Genomic DNA, 15,169 nt, shown 5'->3' with positions numbered 1-15,169 from the left:
CCCCCCCCCCCATATCTAGAGCTGTCTTCTTCTCTAATGTTTAGTGTTTTACTCTCAGGTGTTTGATGAAAAGGATCCCAGGAGGGCAAGATTCGTTGGCAGGCAGAAAGAGGTAAGAGAAGCAATGAAAAACAAACTTAAAAAATATGTATATTGGATGTTTGAGCTATAATGACAAGAAACAACGAGCCTGTCAATGTGCCCCACTGCTGGTGTGTGCACCTGTGATAAATCCTCACATGTGCACACTTTTGTATTGTATCTTACATTATATAAATATTGTCAAACAATGGCATCCTTTTCTTGAGTCCATTAATGCTCCTCATTTCACCATACAATGCTCAAACGACTACTACAAAAGAAAGTTCAGCACATAAAGGTAAACTCAATATACAAGTTTAGTCTTTTAAAACTATGTGCACACAACACAATAAGTACATGGTGTGCACAGAGGATACTCATCATAATCAGAGCATTATACTTTCTCCGTTTCCTGTTTTTTATTAAGCCAATAATGACAAAAATCACATTCTTTGGGTCTAGGTGAATGCAAACTTTGCCATCAAGTTGGTGGCAGAGGAGCCAGTGACTGAAGTTGAGGCCAGAGTGGTGTCATGTGATGGAGGTGGAGGAGCCCTGGGCCATCCCAAAGTCTACATCAACCTGGTAAGAGCCTGCTACTTATATCGTGAAATGATTTAAAGTGGTCTAATTGTCCATTTTGACAAAACATGATAAGTTGTAACAGTGCATTTTTATCAGAAATGATATCTCATGGTGGCTAACCAACAATCAATACTTGGTTTCTGTGGATAAGATTGAAGGGCTCAATGTAACTAAAGTGCACTTGTATTTATTAAATAGGGATACTTGAGATGTAGTCCAATAAATGAGACTATTATACAATATTTAGTGAGATGGCAGGGTTACAGTGAAGTGCAGGAACCCAGTGATCCACGCATTGTTACGCTGTGATATCTGAAGACCGAAAACGGTTTTACTGTCATATTTTCATTGTTTTTTATATATCTTCAATATTTCCTTTATCACATTAATGGCAGGTTTAGCAAATGTCCCAATGTATAACTATCATGTTTGTCTCTCTTTCTCCAGGATAAAGACACAAAAGTGGGCACATGTGGCTACTGTGGATTACAATTCAAGCATAAGCATCATCACTGAAACATGTCCTCAGCTTTGCTTCTCTCTCTAAATTGCCATATTGGTTAATAAATTATATGTTGTACGTGTTTCTGTCTGAGAGTGGATTATTTTTCATCCTGAAATCAATGCTGTATGTGCACCATGCGTCCTTTGAAAAAGGTGATATGTACAAATATGTCTTTAAGGGGTTTCTTTTTTGACTTGATGTCCCCAATTCCATTGGGCAGGCTATGCAGTGAGGCATTCTGGGATACTGAGCTAGTTATCTATTTAACCCCTCTCTTGCGTTTCGGGTCAAAAGTAACCGAGTGACTTTGTTTTTGATCATAAATATTGTGTTTTTCATCCAATTGCCTCAAGACCTTATGTTATCCTCCACACTAGGCCTCTTAACATATACACTTGATGATCACCACTTGCATTGACCGCCATAGGAAAATGAATGGGTATGAGTGTATTATGTTCATCCTGCAGATGGAAAACAACACACACACACAGACACACACTTCTTGTGCTTATGTCCCCCCACACCTTCCAGACAAAACAATTGACCCTAAGTTACGGGAACCTCTCACTTTCTCTCGCTGTATCATACCTTCTCACAGGTGCGAGCTCTGTGCCACTCGAGAAAGAAACACCTCTCACTTTCTCGCATTAAATGCCCCTCCATTACTGTCTCTCATGCAGTTATATTTGTGCCTTGCTCACATTTGACTCATTGACACAATGAGTAGGCGACCGATTAGGCGATTTTCTGTCAGAGAGGCTCTGGACAAATGTTTTGAACCAGATGAAAAGGAGATTGAACCAGACATAGAGGATGATGTCTCAGAAATGGAAGACAACAGCGATCCAGACTATGAGCCTGACCAACAGTCAACAGACCAGGAAGAGGCCCCTGAGGGAGAGGAGCCCTGCATATTTATTTTTCTCTAAATGTTCATTGAGGAAAACAGTATCAGTGTCTTATTTTATATTCATCACAGTGAATGCAGTGAATGCTGATATATATATATATATATATATATATATATGCTGAACTTGCCGGACCATATACTGTAGTTGAAAGTATACAATGAAACACTGGCTTGCTTGTATCAAATCAATGCACCATTGGAACGGGAAGAATCTCAGCTACAACACCAACTAAAGCATTTCCATCTCCAGTAAACACAGCCTACATGGCAAGCATTTTTTATAATATACAGTAATGTACATGTATGCACTATCTTTGAACTTACTGCAAAATTATAACATGAAATTCACCCCTGGTGTCATTCTGTCTGTCACTCCTTGATTCTACTTGCTCTGACTGTTCAAATGAGATGTCAACCATCAAAATTGGATCAGGTGTTCCAGAGATATCACTGTGCAAAACACACCGGTCCATTTTGACCGAAAATAGTATGGGAAAGGGGGTATGACCTAACGCAAGAGAAGGGTTAAATTACCAGATGAAGTTCCACATTTGACAGGCAGAGGTCAGCAGTGTCCTGCAGATGAGATTGGTCTGGTACTAGAAAGACAGTGAAAGGCTGCTTTGTACAGAAATAAAATTAATAGTTTTCTAAAGCACAAACCAAAGCTTTTGGTTTTTAAAAGGTTTCTGTGCAAAAATAACTATTAATTGCTCTGAAATAAAAATAATATTGGATGAAAGTTGCACTGCACCTTTAAACAAATCTGCTCCATTGTTTTTTGAATGGGATTAATTTCTTTTTTTACCTTTTGGACACCTGAATAACTTGACTGCATTGCTTTGAACTTAACCAATAAGCAGGCAAGAAATATGGCTATTCTCTACTGTTTACTGTAAGATGCACTGAGAGAACTTTAGCATTCCTTGTGCATCGGTCCCACACAATCTGCGATGTAGAGTCTTGCTCTGCCAAGCCTGGAGGACATCAGGAGGGAGCCAGCCTGATAAGACACAGCAGCGCGGAACAATACATGTTTGAAGAAGATCATATATATATTTCATCGGGCCTATTCTCCATAGACCTCTGCATGCCAAATTGGCCTTCGCTAGGCTCCGGCTCCAGACAGCACTGGCCTGTTCTGTCCCCAGTGATGCAGCCAGTGGAACTGCATTTTCCACACCATGGAGCGCAGGTTGGGAAGAGTAGTCAGGCTGACATAATTGGCCCTGGTGACTCCTGGAAGTGAGGCTTATGCTGTAGTTAACCTCATCTATAGTCAGACCACTTTGGATGATTGAAGGGGAGAGAGGTGCATTGTTAAAATGAGGCAGGCGAGCCGGGTCCATGTCAGAGAGCTGACTGGTCGGTCTTGCGGTTGGTAGGTCTGAGTGGTTCAGAGGTGGTGGTTGGTTGAGTTGGAGGCATTGCCCGGGGCAAAATCTTCAGATGAAACTGAGCATATGAATTGTGCTGAATTAAACAGTGCAGTGTTTTTGTGCTGGATTTAACCGCCCTGTTTAATTATTCACTGCTCTTAAATGCATCAGCCGGCATAATAAAATATTCTTTTACATCGTCAAGTAACTCCAGATTATCAAATTTGATTCAAACAATTTGCACACAGACTCATTCATGGGTTCAACCTTAAACTGTCAAATCACCGCAGGGGTCTACATCCAGTTACACACTTTCTTTCAGCATAATGAGATATAATTGCAAATACATCTCTTAAAGGGACAGTTCACCCTAAACTCTTCCATAGAGATTGTTATCCAATATAATGGTACTAAATGGCCTTTGACTTACAGTATTCAAAGTGCCAAATAAATATTCGAAGAACTCGCCATCAATGTCTCTTTTCTCAGAAATCATAACCCTATACTTGTGGTGACCAGTTTATTGTCACTATTTTCTTTCTACCAAACTACACGCAGCAATCGTATCATAGCCCATGCAGGACATGTGCATCTACTCATGGACAAGATGCTTGTTTACTTGAAAGCGCAATATGTAAAATGTAATGGCTTTTCCCTCAAATTAGCTTTAGCTAGCTGAGGAAATGCAGGCTTCCTTCTGCGGGTGGATCCAACTGTCAGGGGTCGTTCTGTATAAAGAAAATAGTTCCTACATGAAACTGCTCACACCAAGTTTGTTGATTATCTTGATTAAACAAGTTGTGATTTCTGGAAACAGGCATTGCTCTTTGAAAACATGTATGTATTGCAATTTCAGCTCCACAAGCTGAGTGATGTTTGAGTATATCGGAGAGAAGGCAAACATCTCTCAGAGCACTTTTCCAACAGAATACATTTTAGATAGAGAAATAAAACTACAAGAGAAGAAAAATGCATTTGTGATTTGGGGTGAACTGTTCCTTTAACCCTAATATGACCTGCACTGTTTGTTCAGTCCTTTCAATGATAAGACTTTAAAGATATTTAAAATCTCCTCACTGGTGAGCCACACGATAGATAATGGAGTTAAATGCCATTGAATTTCTTAACACAGCGCCCCTCCACAACAATCACTCACTCTACACAAAACATCCTCCTTGACGCCGTAATTGCCCTATTAAAATATGTCTCCTTGAAGATGTGTCACATTACAGACCCTCAGGCTCATTATGGAGCTCCCTGCAGCCAATTATCTGAACCTCCTCGTTTAGAAGCCACAGTGACCAAAAGGGGCTCGCACGCAGATCTGGGATCAGCTCTGTCCTCCTCACATCTATACTTACTGTATGAGAAGCCAACAGGAAACTGACCTTTGGTCGTTGTCTCGGGGCGTCTCCACTCAGCTCCACTTCAGAGTCAGGTGACACAGCTTCTGACCTTTACCATGGAAATAATGACTTGTACTTGTGCCAGGAGCTCAGAGGGTTACCGCGGGGAGCGAGACACCTCTGGCGACATGTGACAGTTTTTGGAGGAGAGAGTTTGCACTCAGCACTTTGATAGCCCCGGGAAACCAAAGTGTGTGTGACAAGACGCAAGAGACTTAGAACTGTGTGTATATGTATGCCAGAGTGTGTGTGTGTGTGTGTGTGTGTGTGTGTGTGTGTGTGTGTGTGTGTGTGTGTGTGTGTGTGTGTGTGTGAGCGTGCCAGGGAGGCTCAGACAGTGTTGAAAGGAAATAGGTGTCAGACGGAGGGTGCATAGAGGAGTAATTTGAAGTTGTCAATACTTCCTGTGCAGACATTCCTTCAGACTTTTCAGTCACGAAAAAGGGCCACAGAGTATAGGATGAGTAGTTTGAACAATTCATTGAAAGAAAACTTTTTTTGAGTGCCCTTTGCCTATCACCCCTATACCCTGTGTCAATTCTCCCTTAGGCCACACAATGCCTGGTGGTGTGAGCAAGACAAGTAAACAGTGGCTCTTACACCCTCCGACCTGTAAAGCAACACACTGAGGCTTAATCACATTATATGGACCAGAGAGCAGTCCTTCGTGTCAGAGTGGCTGCTGAGTGTCTTGCTTGTGTGTGGAGAGCAGACAGAGGAGAGGGAAGGAGAAAGGGAGAGGCAAAGGGGGTGGGAGGGTATGGAGGAGGGGGAATGAGATGTGGGGTGAAGGAAAAGAGGAAGAAGATGGGTGATGGTAAGGATGAGGAATAAAGAGGCAATAAAGTGTCAGCTGTCAGTGGAGGTAAAAAGAGAGAATTGAGGGTTCATCTCACCAGGAAACATGTTAATTGCAGCCAAAAATCTGTCTCTGTCTAAGTTTTACAGTATTTTGTATCATAATTCTATACTTGTTTAAAGAAATTCCCTAATTTTGACGTTCATGCCGTCTTTTTTACACATCTTTGGAACATATACTGTCGGAGCTTGAAAGCAAGTTAGTTGCCGTTAAAAAAGAAAATCTGGAAATCGGAAAATGCGTCACGATATTTAAATGTTTTTTGCTTCCCAAGAGTGCCTCAAAACTGTTATTGAACGTTTTGTATTTCTCTTTAAACTCGATCTGACTTCAACATGGAAATCTATTGAAAAATATGTGGCAGATTATTGATAAAATGGAAACTTAAAGTTAAATACATGCACGATTGCGCATAAAACCCATATAGATTTGAGGGTTTTTCATGTTATTAATTCTTATTTTAGAAGCCAGAGGCTAGGTGTGATTTTGTGTTTCTCAGTGGATTGCAGTGGATTTACAGTATATGCACTTTTGCAGTTTTCCGCATGCTCTTTGCCCAAGAGACAAGTCATGTCTGAAACAGCCAGAGGTGAGAACACATCTAACCTTATATCTCTTAACCCCACTCAGCACCAGGTCAACCTCTTATCTGAGTGCCATTCCACATCCTTCATGACACCACAACCTCCTCCTTTGATGCGAAATCTACCCTCAAGATTTTTGTTCAAAGAAAACAAAATTGTATCAATATAAGTACATTTAACCTATATAGAAAAGGGAATGAAATTGAGCCAAACATGAAAAATATATCTGCAGTCAGCCACAATGAGATCCTGTCGGACAGCGAGAGGAATAAAGAAAACTTTACCGAAATAAGAAGTCAGATGTCATTATTTATCATCTTAAATCTGACTTATTTATGAGGCAGAAACAGAATGAAATTCTCGGTTGAATTCTTCCTGAATTATTTAATCTGAAATGGTTAATTCCATACAAAGCCCAGGAAGATCTCTCCTCTGTTCTGATAAATACTTTATCACTGTTCCTAAATCGAAAACAGCAGGAAAAGATGGGGGGTGAAAAAAAACAACAACTTCTCACTGTTTCCTGTTGTGCTTTGTTTCAGAAAGTGTTGGTTAAAGTGCTAATTTTGTGAAGTTTTCTTTAATAATTGAAGTTGATGGGGATTTATTTTTTATAAATCATTTAGGCCTAATGATGCCAGTCTTATTTCTCTGTTTGTTTCAATGCTGTTTTTTATTACGGGTTGTATGAAAAGCTCACTGAAGTGGATAAAGATGTGACACTTACTCAAAATTACTTAAGAGGTTTTATGAAGCATTTTGTGCGTGGTGGATTTTCTTGCAGTCCCAGGTTGACAAAGTCAAAAGCCGCCTAATGAAAAGGGACGCATCGCTGATTGCAGCTATATCTGGAGCCGAGGTGGAAGTGGCATCGATTTAACAATTTAGCAGCACCCTCCTCTGTGTGTTTCCATTAGTCACGGCTGAATACCACCCACTTCCCCCCTTTTCCCTCACTCAAAACACACACACACATGCACACAAACACTCACACACACATTTACCCACAGCTGTGTAGGTATATTTCACTATTCCCAAACAGGATTCACATCAACCCAACTGATACCACTGATGGTTCCTGCACAGTGGACAGCTAATGTAAGCGCACACTCAGAGATCTTTGCCATGCTACGGAATACACTTTTTATTTTTGTGACTCAGTGCTTGTGCAGGCTATAGTGCAAGTGTACAATATTGTATGTTTTTCATGTGTGTGTGATCCGTACAACCTTGCTGCAGGAATGTGTGTGGTGACACAGTTTGCTCAAAGACATTTGACCAAAGATGGGGACCAAAAGAGTTAGCAAGTTGGGAGAGGGTTGGGGCCTTTCAAAATGTCAAAATAGGATTGGTAATTTACCATTCGCTAAACCCCTACCCCACATAACCATTGGCCAATCAGACCAACTGTAACTGCGCATAAGTCTGTCAAACTTGTTTCCACATGCATGGAGAACTGGAGAAATACTGCTAAGAGTTTGGAGAGTGGTGTCTTTTTTTCTTTCTTTGGAAACACAAAAACACAAGCATAACTTTAAGAAATATGCTTTGCACTGCAATCATTAGAGTGTCCAGTTAGCTAAGGGCTAAAAGTGAACAGTGACTTGCAAAGCCAAGGAACTTATCATAAATTAACATTAATTATTGGTGGGTTTGCAATGTTGCTTTATGCCTCTAGCTGGTCACAGTTGTTTTAAACAACTAGAATATCCACTGTATTGCATTGTGTGGAAGTCAGTATTATATGCAATTAAATGTGTGGCTAATGTTAGCATCTCATGAACAGATTTGGGGAAGTTTAAACCCAAGAGTCAACAATACCTGAGATAGTGTTTTATCTGTCAGATGATTAGTTGGTCCTCATTACACATATGGATAAATGTTTCCTAGATCATCAACTGGTGAATATATGCTGGCTTTTTGCTGAGTACATGCAGTCTTAAAATCTCTTTCTCTTAGTATTACAGCAGGTATGTGGCCATGCATATTTAAGACACATTTAAATAGTCTGAACATTATGTTAATTAGCAAGCTAGCCATTAGAGGAAGTCTGTTATATGGCATTTCAGATGGCAAATGCGATGGTTGTTTGCTGGTTGTGAGAGAGCGGCTTTTCTTCTACTTCTGTCTGGACCCATTGATTTAAAAATGTGTTCAACTTTAAAGGTAATTTGCTGTTTGAAAATGGAAGCTTGACAGACGTAACAACAGTAACTGAGGGGTAGCTATTTGCAAATGGTGAATTGGTCAAGTCACAACAACAAAATATAGACAGAATATATTGTTTTTTTAAAGTCCATCAGTCTTTTAAATATACTCCGTCGATGATGTGTTGGTTGGACTACAATGATGACATAGTCTTCACAAGTTCAAAGGACTGTCCGGCTGTCTATCATGGCATCATTTAAGCCTTTCCACACATCAGCTGGTTTGGGCTGCTGGAAAGGAGGACCGTGGAAAACTCCATCCACCCATTCTCTGAGCGAGGCGACTGGCGACTCCTGTTCCCTCTCTGCCTTGGTGAGCGCCATGTTTGATGGATACCCAGGAGACAAGGACCCGGTCGACGACAGCATGCAGGGGGGGTATTCTGGCTGCAAGCTGCCGTCCAATGACGCAGCAGTGTGAGCGATGGACCAGATTTTGGGCTTGCTCTCTGTACATCGAGGGTCTGGATTAGCATAGAAGGTATTGTTTTGCTGTTGGACAGTCTGGGGACAGTCTGGGGACAATCTGTCTTTTCCGTGCCGTGTGTTGTCTGGGTTGTGTGCGAGATGCCCATGTGAGAGTTCTGTGTTTGGGTTTGCGTCACTGTCCTCACGTAGAAACTGTGGCTTCGGTTCACAATCAGAACCGTCTGACTCCAGGAGGTCGAAGTCCTCAAGGTCGCTCTGCAGGTCTGCACACTGTTGATCTGCAATAATGAATCATACAGATCACAGGAAGTCTGCACATGCTAATCTATTGACAGATTGATTTGAGTAGGTCTTGCTTACCAGGAAGGTCTTTGTCACTTTTAAGTGGCTTTTCCGCTTCATCGCTGTCTTCATCACAGCCTCGGTCATCAGAGCTTTTACAAGGCCGCGGTGACCACGTAACCTTGTTCTCCTTCTTCAGCCTCCTGCGTGCATTAGCAAACCACGTGGACACCTGAAGGAGGGAGAGATGGCAGGTCAGAGAGGAACAGAAAATTATACGAACAGGACGTTAAACCTACTGTAGTGTAAAGAAAAAAACAAGGAAAGAAAAGGGAAAATTACGCTAAATACCTTGAAAAACAAGACAACATTTTTCAGGCAACTAAACTTCAGAGTGACTTTCTTATGTAACAGAAAGCTACCTGTGTGAGGGTCATCCGGGTGATGATGGCGAGCATTATCTTCTCTCCCTTTGTGGGGTAGGGGTTCTTCTGGTGCTCCTGCAGCCAGGCCTTCAGGGTGCTGGTGGTCTCCCGGGTGGCGTTTTTACGACGGGAAGCACCGTCAGAGCTGGAATACCTGAGAGAAATGATAACAATTGCAATATTATTTAGCTATGTCGTATCAACAATAAGTGCTTTTACTAGGAAAGGCCTTATAATGTATGGGTAACGATTGACTTTTCTCCAATGTTTTTAGTGTTTGTTGATTGTTATGTCTGCCTAAGGACTGCAGATGGAAATTAACCATTATCTCAAATCTGGCATAAATCAACTCTTCTCTATTCTGAGATTAATGTATTTGTTTTCATGAACCTTATCAAATAAATACATAAAATGAATTAAATTAAATTAAATAATATATATTAAAGATGTCTTGGTAGAGAGACAATACTATAAATTCCCTAAAAAAGTACACATCCTTGTACTAGTACTATTCCAGTATAATGATGCCAAGAGAAAAAAGGAAATAGGAGGTCTCTACAAACATCGCTGCAGTCAGTTGAAATATTTTTTTTTAGAGAGTGATTAGTTCTTATTGAACAGATTACCATTTAGTTTAAGGTTAAAAAGACTTCCACTTACCCATATCTGTCATATGGATATTGTCCAAGTGCATATTCATAGGGATAGTAACCAGGAGTATGAGATGTCCCCACGGATGTAGCTCCATCTTTGTGATCTAGTGGTGCCTGAAAATATTAGCAAATGACTAATATAAATATACATGTATTCAGATGTTATATTGTTCACAGAAATCCCCTCTGATACTTAAGGATGACTTATCCTGAATTCACCTTTTTACTTGAAAACATACAGCCTTAAAAAAACACTTTATACAACTCGTTTTCACTCTCGCCTGTGCCAGAACTATTGTGTGCAATTACGCATTGTCCAAAGTGAAAATGATGGTATCAATTAACGTTAAGTGGACTCACTCTGGAGTAGAGGGCGGTGGCGTCGCTGGAGCAGGTGTTATAGTAACCTTGGCTCTTTGGATAAGTTCCGCTGTAGACTCCAATGCCGGGGCCAGAGGTGAGCTGGTGGGCCGGGGAGCGCAGCACCGTGTGAGGCGGAGGAGTTCCCGACTCCAGACAACCGGCCAGAGAGCCGGGGGTCATCAAAAACTTTGGCAAGATAAATGCAAAATTAACCTTATTTGTCCCATAACATTACAATTGAGAAAGTTACTGAAAGGAAAGTTCACATTCTCGAAAACCAGTAAAATAAAAAGTATTTAGTAGTGAACTGCAAAAACAAACATCTACAGTACACATCTAGTTCTTCAACTGGTGTTTGATTTGGTCTGTCCTTGTTTTAAGAGGCTATATACGCCTTAGATCTTCTCATTCAGTTTTTCTAAAATGTCAAATAAATCAATCAATAATTACTAATAATAATGTAAAATGTCGTCTGTTAAAACTTTAAGGAAACATGTAACAACATATTGACTGTACCTGAGGTGTGGTGGAGTAGGAGTATCCCAGCTGAGAGTAAGCCATGGCTGAAATAAGATCAATAGCAGGAGCGCGGACCTGGGGCAATATCCAACAGCATCCGTGCCAAAAGGAGACTTTTTCTCTGAAGCTAGCTCACAATTTAGTTTTCAAGTAAACTTCTAAAAAAAAATGTGGATATCATCTACCGCGCAGACATTTACGCACCACTTTCATTTTACGCACCAAGAGAAAAAACCGATAAAAGTTCCTGGCTTCCCTTTCAGCTCGTCCACTGCAGCTTCTACTGTATCCGCGCTATCTTACAATCCAAAGCGAGAGTGTGTGATCAAACCATGCATCTTCCTGTGATGCACTCTTTGGTTTTAAGGTGCGTCGATCTGACGTCAGCCCGGACTCTCGGTGTGTGTGTGTGTGTGTGTGTGTGTGTGTGTGTGTGTGTGTGTGTGTGTGTGTGTGTGTGTGTGTGTGTGTGTGTGTGTGTGTGTGTGTCTGTGTGTGTAGCCCGGTGTTCATATCAAGATGAAGAAACTCACCTAATTAATCCCCTCCCATTTTTTTTCAACTGTTATCCAGGAGAACAGCTCCACGCAAGCGCAAATGCAACCCCACCAATAATCCCCAGGCGTAATGAGAATGTGATCAATTTTCTTTTCCAAACAAACACACATACATCTGCATGTCCCATAAATACACCCCTACACACAGTGCTATGGCCAGAGGGGGGATCGGGAACGTGATGCCTTGACACCACATTGACACAAGATGATTGATGACTACATCCTGATATTAGCATAATCGTTTTGCCCTGTAGTTTAGATAACTTGTCACCACAGTGAAATCTCCTTGTCATCCACATATTCATGAGTGGGGGAATTTCAGGTCTCCTTCAAGCAAATTAATCAAAGAATAAACACTCTCTGCGTTCCCTTGAGTAAGCACCTTTACCAACTGAATGGCTTGTCATGTTTTTAATATCAAAGTCTCGGAAGTGGAAACATTTCTTCTCAATCCACCTTTAGGTCCACATTTATTTTGTATAGGTAAGGGTGGATGAAGGTAAAGTGCACAAGGGATAGGGGAAATGTTAGAGTAGTTTGTGGTGTTAAAAATAATTGGATATTTTGTGCAAAAGTGTCAGAAATAAAGAATTTTACGGGTAGAATCACAAAATAGAGAGGATAGTAGTTAGGGACTGGATACAAATTATGAGTGAGATGAGGTTAGCTTTTGATGGGATCTATTGTTAAAAAAAACAATATTTATCAAATAGCTTACAAATGTGACTTTTGAATGAAGCTAAAGCAACATGTATCATGATTTCCCAACTGTCAGACATCTTTCATTTTGAGACCGAGCGCGTTACTGAACTTTTTTTTATGAAAGAACATTTCCTAAGCATGCTTTATTCATTAAAAGTGGATACTGCTTTGTAAACTTAGATAATTTTCAGGAAAATCAGAGAGAATTTTACTTATGCGTTTTAGATTTGCTTTAAAGTGAATGAGCAATATTTCACAAGGCATAATCCAGTGGATATTTCATTTTCATAAAAAAATGCTGTTGCAAATTATAGGTTATTTCCAGGAGACAGGGTTGCCGATTGAGACAAGCTCACTCATTCTGTAGATAACTGTTTGATTAGCATCTCTTTACCATGTTTTCCATTCATATCTTTTTTGTCTAAGAGAAGTTCTATAATGACATATGAATATCATTCCCCCTTCCTTAGTTATTTTTTGCACAGTCCCTAATATTGTCAGAAAAGGAGAGACGAACAAAAATGCTAAATACACGAGAGGTTAAAGAGAGAAAGAAGAAATAAAAGACAAATTGAGAGTCTGCAACTTAACGTACAAGATAAAATAAAGGAATAAATGTGGAAAATCGGGGAAGCCTAAAGATAGAGGCAAACTTGGGGGGCAGAAAGAATTGTTAATAGCCAGGGGATCTGAAATGGAGCGAGGGGATGAGCAGGGGTAAAAGGACAAAATATTCCCAGTGCACCCAGAGTAGAGTTGGAACAACAGAGCTGCATCTCCAGAAAGCATCTCGGGCTCCACCGGGAAAATGCATCTGTGTACCGACGCCTGATTGACATTCCATTTGTCCCATGAAAGGTGCTCATATAGTGAACATGGACTAACTGTCTCCCCCTCATCTGTGCTCAAAGCATGGAAATGAAGTTATCTCCCATCGCTGGCGTTGCACATCTCCACACAAAACACATGTCACTCAAAGAGAATTGCTATTTGTTTAGCCACTGACAATGAACATGACTTTGTTTAATCTTGGGTTGGGGAAAATAACTTGTGAGGTGTGGAGGAAATGGAGTGGTGGGTTGAATCTCAAATCTGTTGTTACCTTTTTCCTGGGTAAAAATAATGCATTGCGTGGAGGGGCATAGATTATATTATTTTCCTGTTTTTGAATATTCAATGCTCTACTTATATATTAATATATGGTGTGTTTATATATTTATGGCATTCCTTCAGTATATATTTCTTAAGGCTCTGCGTTCGTTAGACCGTGATTATATCCTTCTGATCTAGCTCCCCTAACATCAATCATTCATTCAAGATGCTCCTCAAGAAAAGAGAAAGGGAACACATTGTTATTCTCTGCTTCCTGCATCCAGCTCCAGCTATTATGCAGTAGGTAGGGCGTGGGGGTTAATGATAGAATCGTGTTAATGTGAGAGGAGGAGGAGGGCCGGGCGGTGCACAAAGTGTTTGGAAGACAACGGCAAACAACTCCAATCACAAGTTCCTTCAATCACAGTGCGCCACATTTGAATATTTTCTACCTTAAAGTCTGAGATCTATGCAATTTTAATCACTGTTTAACATGTAGATGCTTTTTGAGCCTTCATCTCGGCTTAAGCTATTTCACCTTGAATAAAAATATCTAAGTGGTTGGTGCTAAGGGGCCCACAATGAGGAGAGAAGAGTCTGAGTGAAAACATGATTTCATTGTTTCTTCAGGCTCATTGGGGTGGAAAAATGTAGTGAGAAAAGAGATGAAATAGTTCCATATATTGTCTTCTGGTTTAAAAATAACAATTAAAGGAAAAGTTTGACATTTTGGGAACTAAAACTATCTGTTAAAACCATAGCTAGATAGTTAGCTTAGCTTAGCTTAGCATAAAGCCTGCAAGGCCAACAGTTGTAAAGGTTATCAGCCCATTGAATGGACGTTATCAGTTGTTATCACTACTTTTGTTATGCTTTAGATAAGCTGCAGCTACCCGCACATTGGAAAGTGACGAACTTAAGTCACTTTTTCGTAACACTGGCTTGCCCTTTTAAATTGAAACAAAACAGATTTGTTAAGTTAAGAACAATGTCATTGTTGATGTCGACATTATGTTTACGACCTGAGTCAACTTGCATATCTACACCGACCCTTTTCCCAATCGGCACCTGGCTTCCTTCTTTGCCAAAATATTTGGCTGGCCTGTCTCTAACCAAAGGTAACACAACCCTGCTATTGGGATCTTGTAAAGCTCAATGGTTAAATGTGGTTTATCCTTAGAAAAAGAGAAATGTGAAAATGACTATTTGTAATGCTGGTTGACGGGTTAGCCAACAGCTAGCTTGATTTTTACACCATCGAAACACCTAAATCGACTACTATTGCATGTTGTGGCTTATTTGAAGCATTGTGTTATCAAGTGATGTAAACACACTGTTGATGTGCCTTTTTTATATGAACTGGATGAAAAGCATTAGTGTTAATATTGAATGTTATTAAGATGGCATTACCAGTGATGATATCTTTGATGCCATTTTGCCAGGAATTTATGATATTTTTGACTTGGAATAATAGGTCAGAGGCTGATATGAACAGCTTTCCCCTGTGGCTGCTGTTTGAATGTTATAATGTGAACATTGACTATTCCTTAGCTGGGCATAGTGAGTTCCTGAAGTATCCACTTGTAATCTGTCGTTAAAACCACAATTTGTTACCTTTACACTGGTTATTG

General features: G+C 40.3%; 2 protein-coding genes across 2 annotated transcripts in view; one reads left to right on the top strand and one right to left on the bottom strand.

Moving 5' to 3' along the window:
• The window catches only part of ndufs6 (NADH:ubiquinone oxidoreductase subunit S6), a 1,732-nt gene extending 481 nt beyond the window's left edge, over positions 1-1,251 (top strand). The window contains exons 2-4 of the mRNA XM_010788676.1: positions 59-112; positions 544-666; positions 1,114-1,251. Of these exons, the coding sequence (XP_010786978.1) occupies positions 59-112; positions 544-666; positions 1,114-1,182 (246 nt within the window). The 3' untranslated portion in view covers positions 1,183-1,251. The remainder of the gene's footprint in view (positions 1-58; positions 113-543; positions 667-1,113) is intronic.
• A 6,217-nt stretch (positions 1,252-7,468) lies between these two features.
• LOC104960598 (iroquois-class homeodomain protein irx-4) lies at positions 7,469-11,528 on the bottom strand. The gene is made up of 6 exons (XM_010788675.1): positions 11,185-11,528; positions 10,666-10,854; positions 10,313-10,419; positions 9,650-9,806; positions 9,306-9,459; positions 7,469-9,223 (listed from the first exon to the last, which is right to left on the bottom strand). The coding sequence occupies exons 1-6, from the start codon at positions 11,227-11,229 to the stop codon at positions 8,679-8,681; spliced, it is 1,197 nt and encodes a 398-aa protein (XP_010786977.1). The 5' UTR covers positions 11,230-11,528; the 3' UTR covers positions 7,469-8,678.
• Between the last annotated feature and the right edge of the window lie 3,641 nt (positions 11,529-15,169).

Source organism: Notothenia coriiceps, unplaced genomic scaffold (genome assembly GCF_000735185.1).
Source record: "Notothenia coriiceps isolate Sejong01 unplaced genomic scaffold, NC01 NC01_scaffold00032044, whole genome shotgun sequence".
Taxonomy (NCBI): domain Eukaryota; kingdom Metazoa; phylum Chordata; class Actinopteri; order Perciformes; family Nototheniidae; genus Notothenia; species Notothenia coriiceps.
This window is presented reverse-complemented; position numbering and strand designations above follow the sequence as displayed.

What these genes read in the sequence shown, in the direction of transcription:
- LOC104960598 (XM_010788675.1), bottom strand. Translation starts at nt 11,229, where the DNA reads ATGGCTTACTCTCAGCTGGGATACTCCTACTCCACCACACCTCAG. An exon ending in CCTACTCCACCACACCTCAG is followed by an intron (nt 10,855 to 11,184) that starts GTACAGTCAATA and finishes ATCTTGCCAAAG; the next exon opens with TTTTTGATGACCCCCGGCTC. An exon ending in TATCCATATGACAGATATGG is followed by an intron (nt 9,807 to 10,312) that starts GTAAGTGGAAGT and finishes CATTTCTCTCAG; the next exon opens with GTATTCCAGCTCTGACGGTG.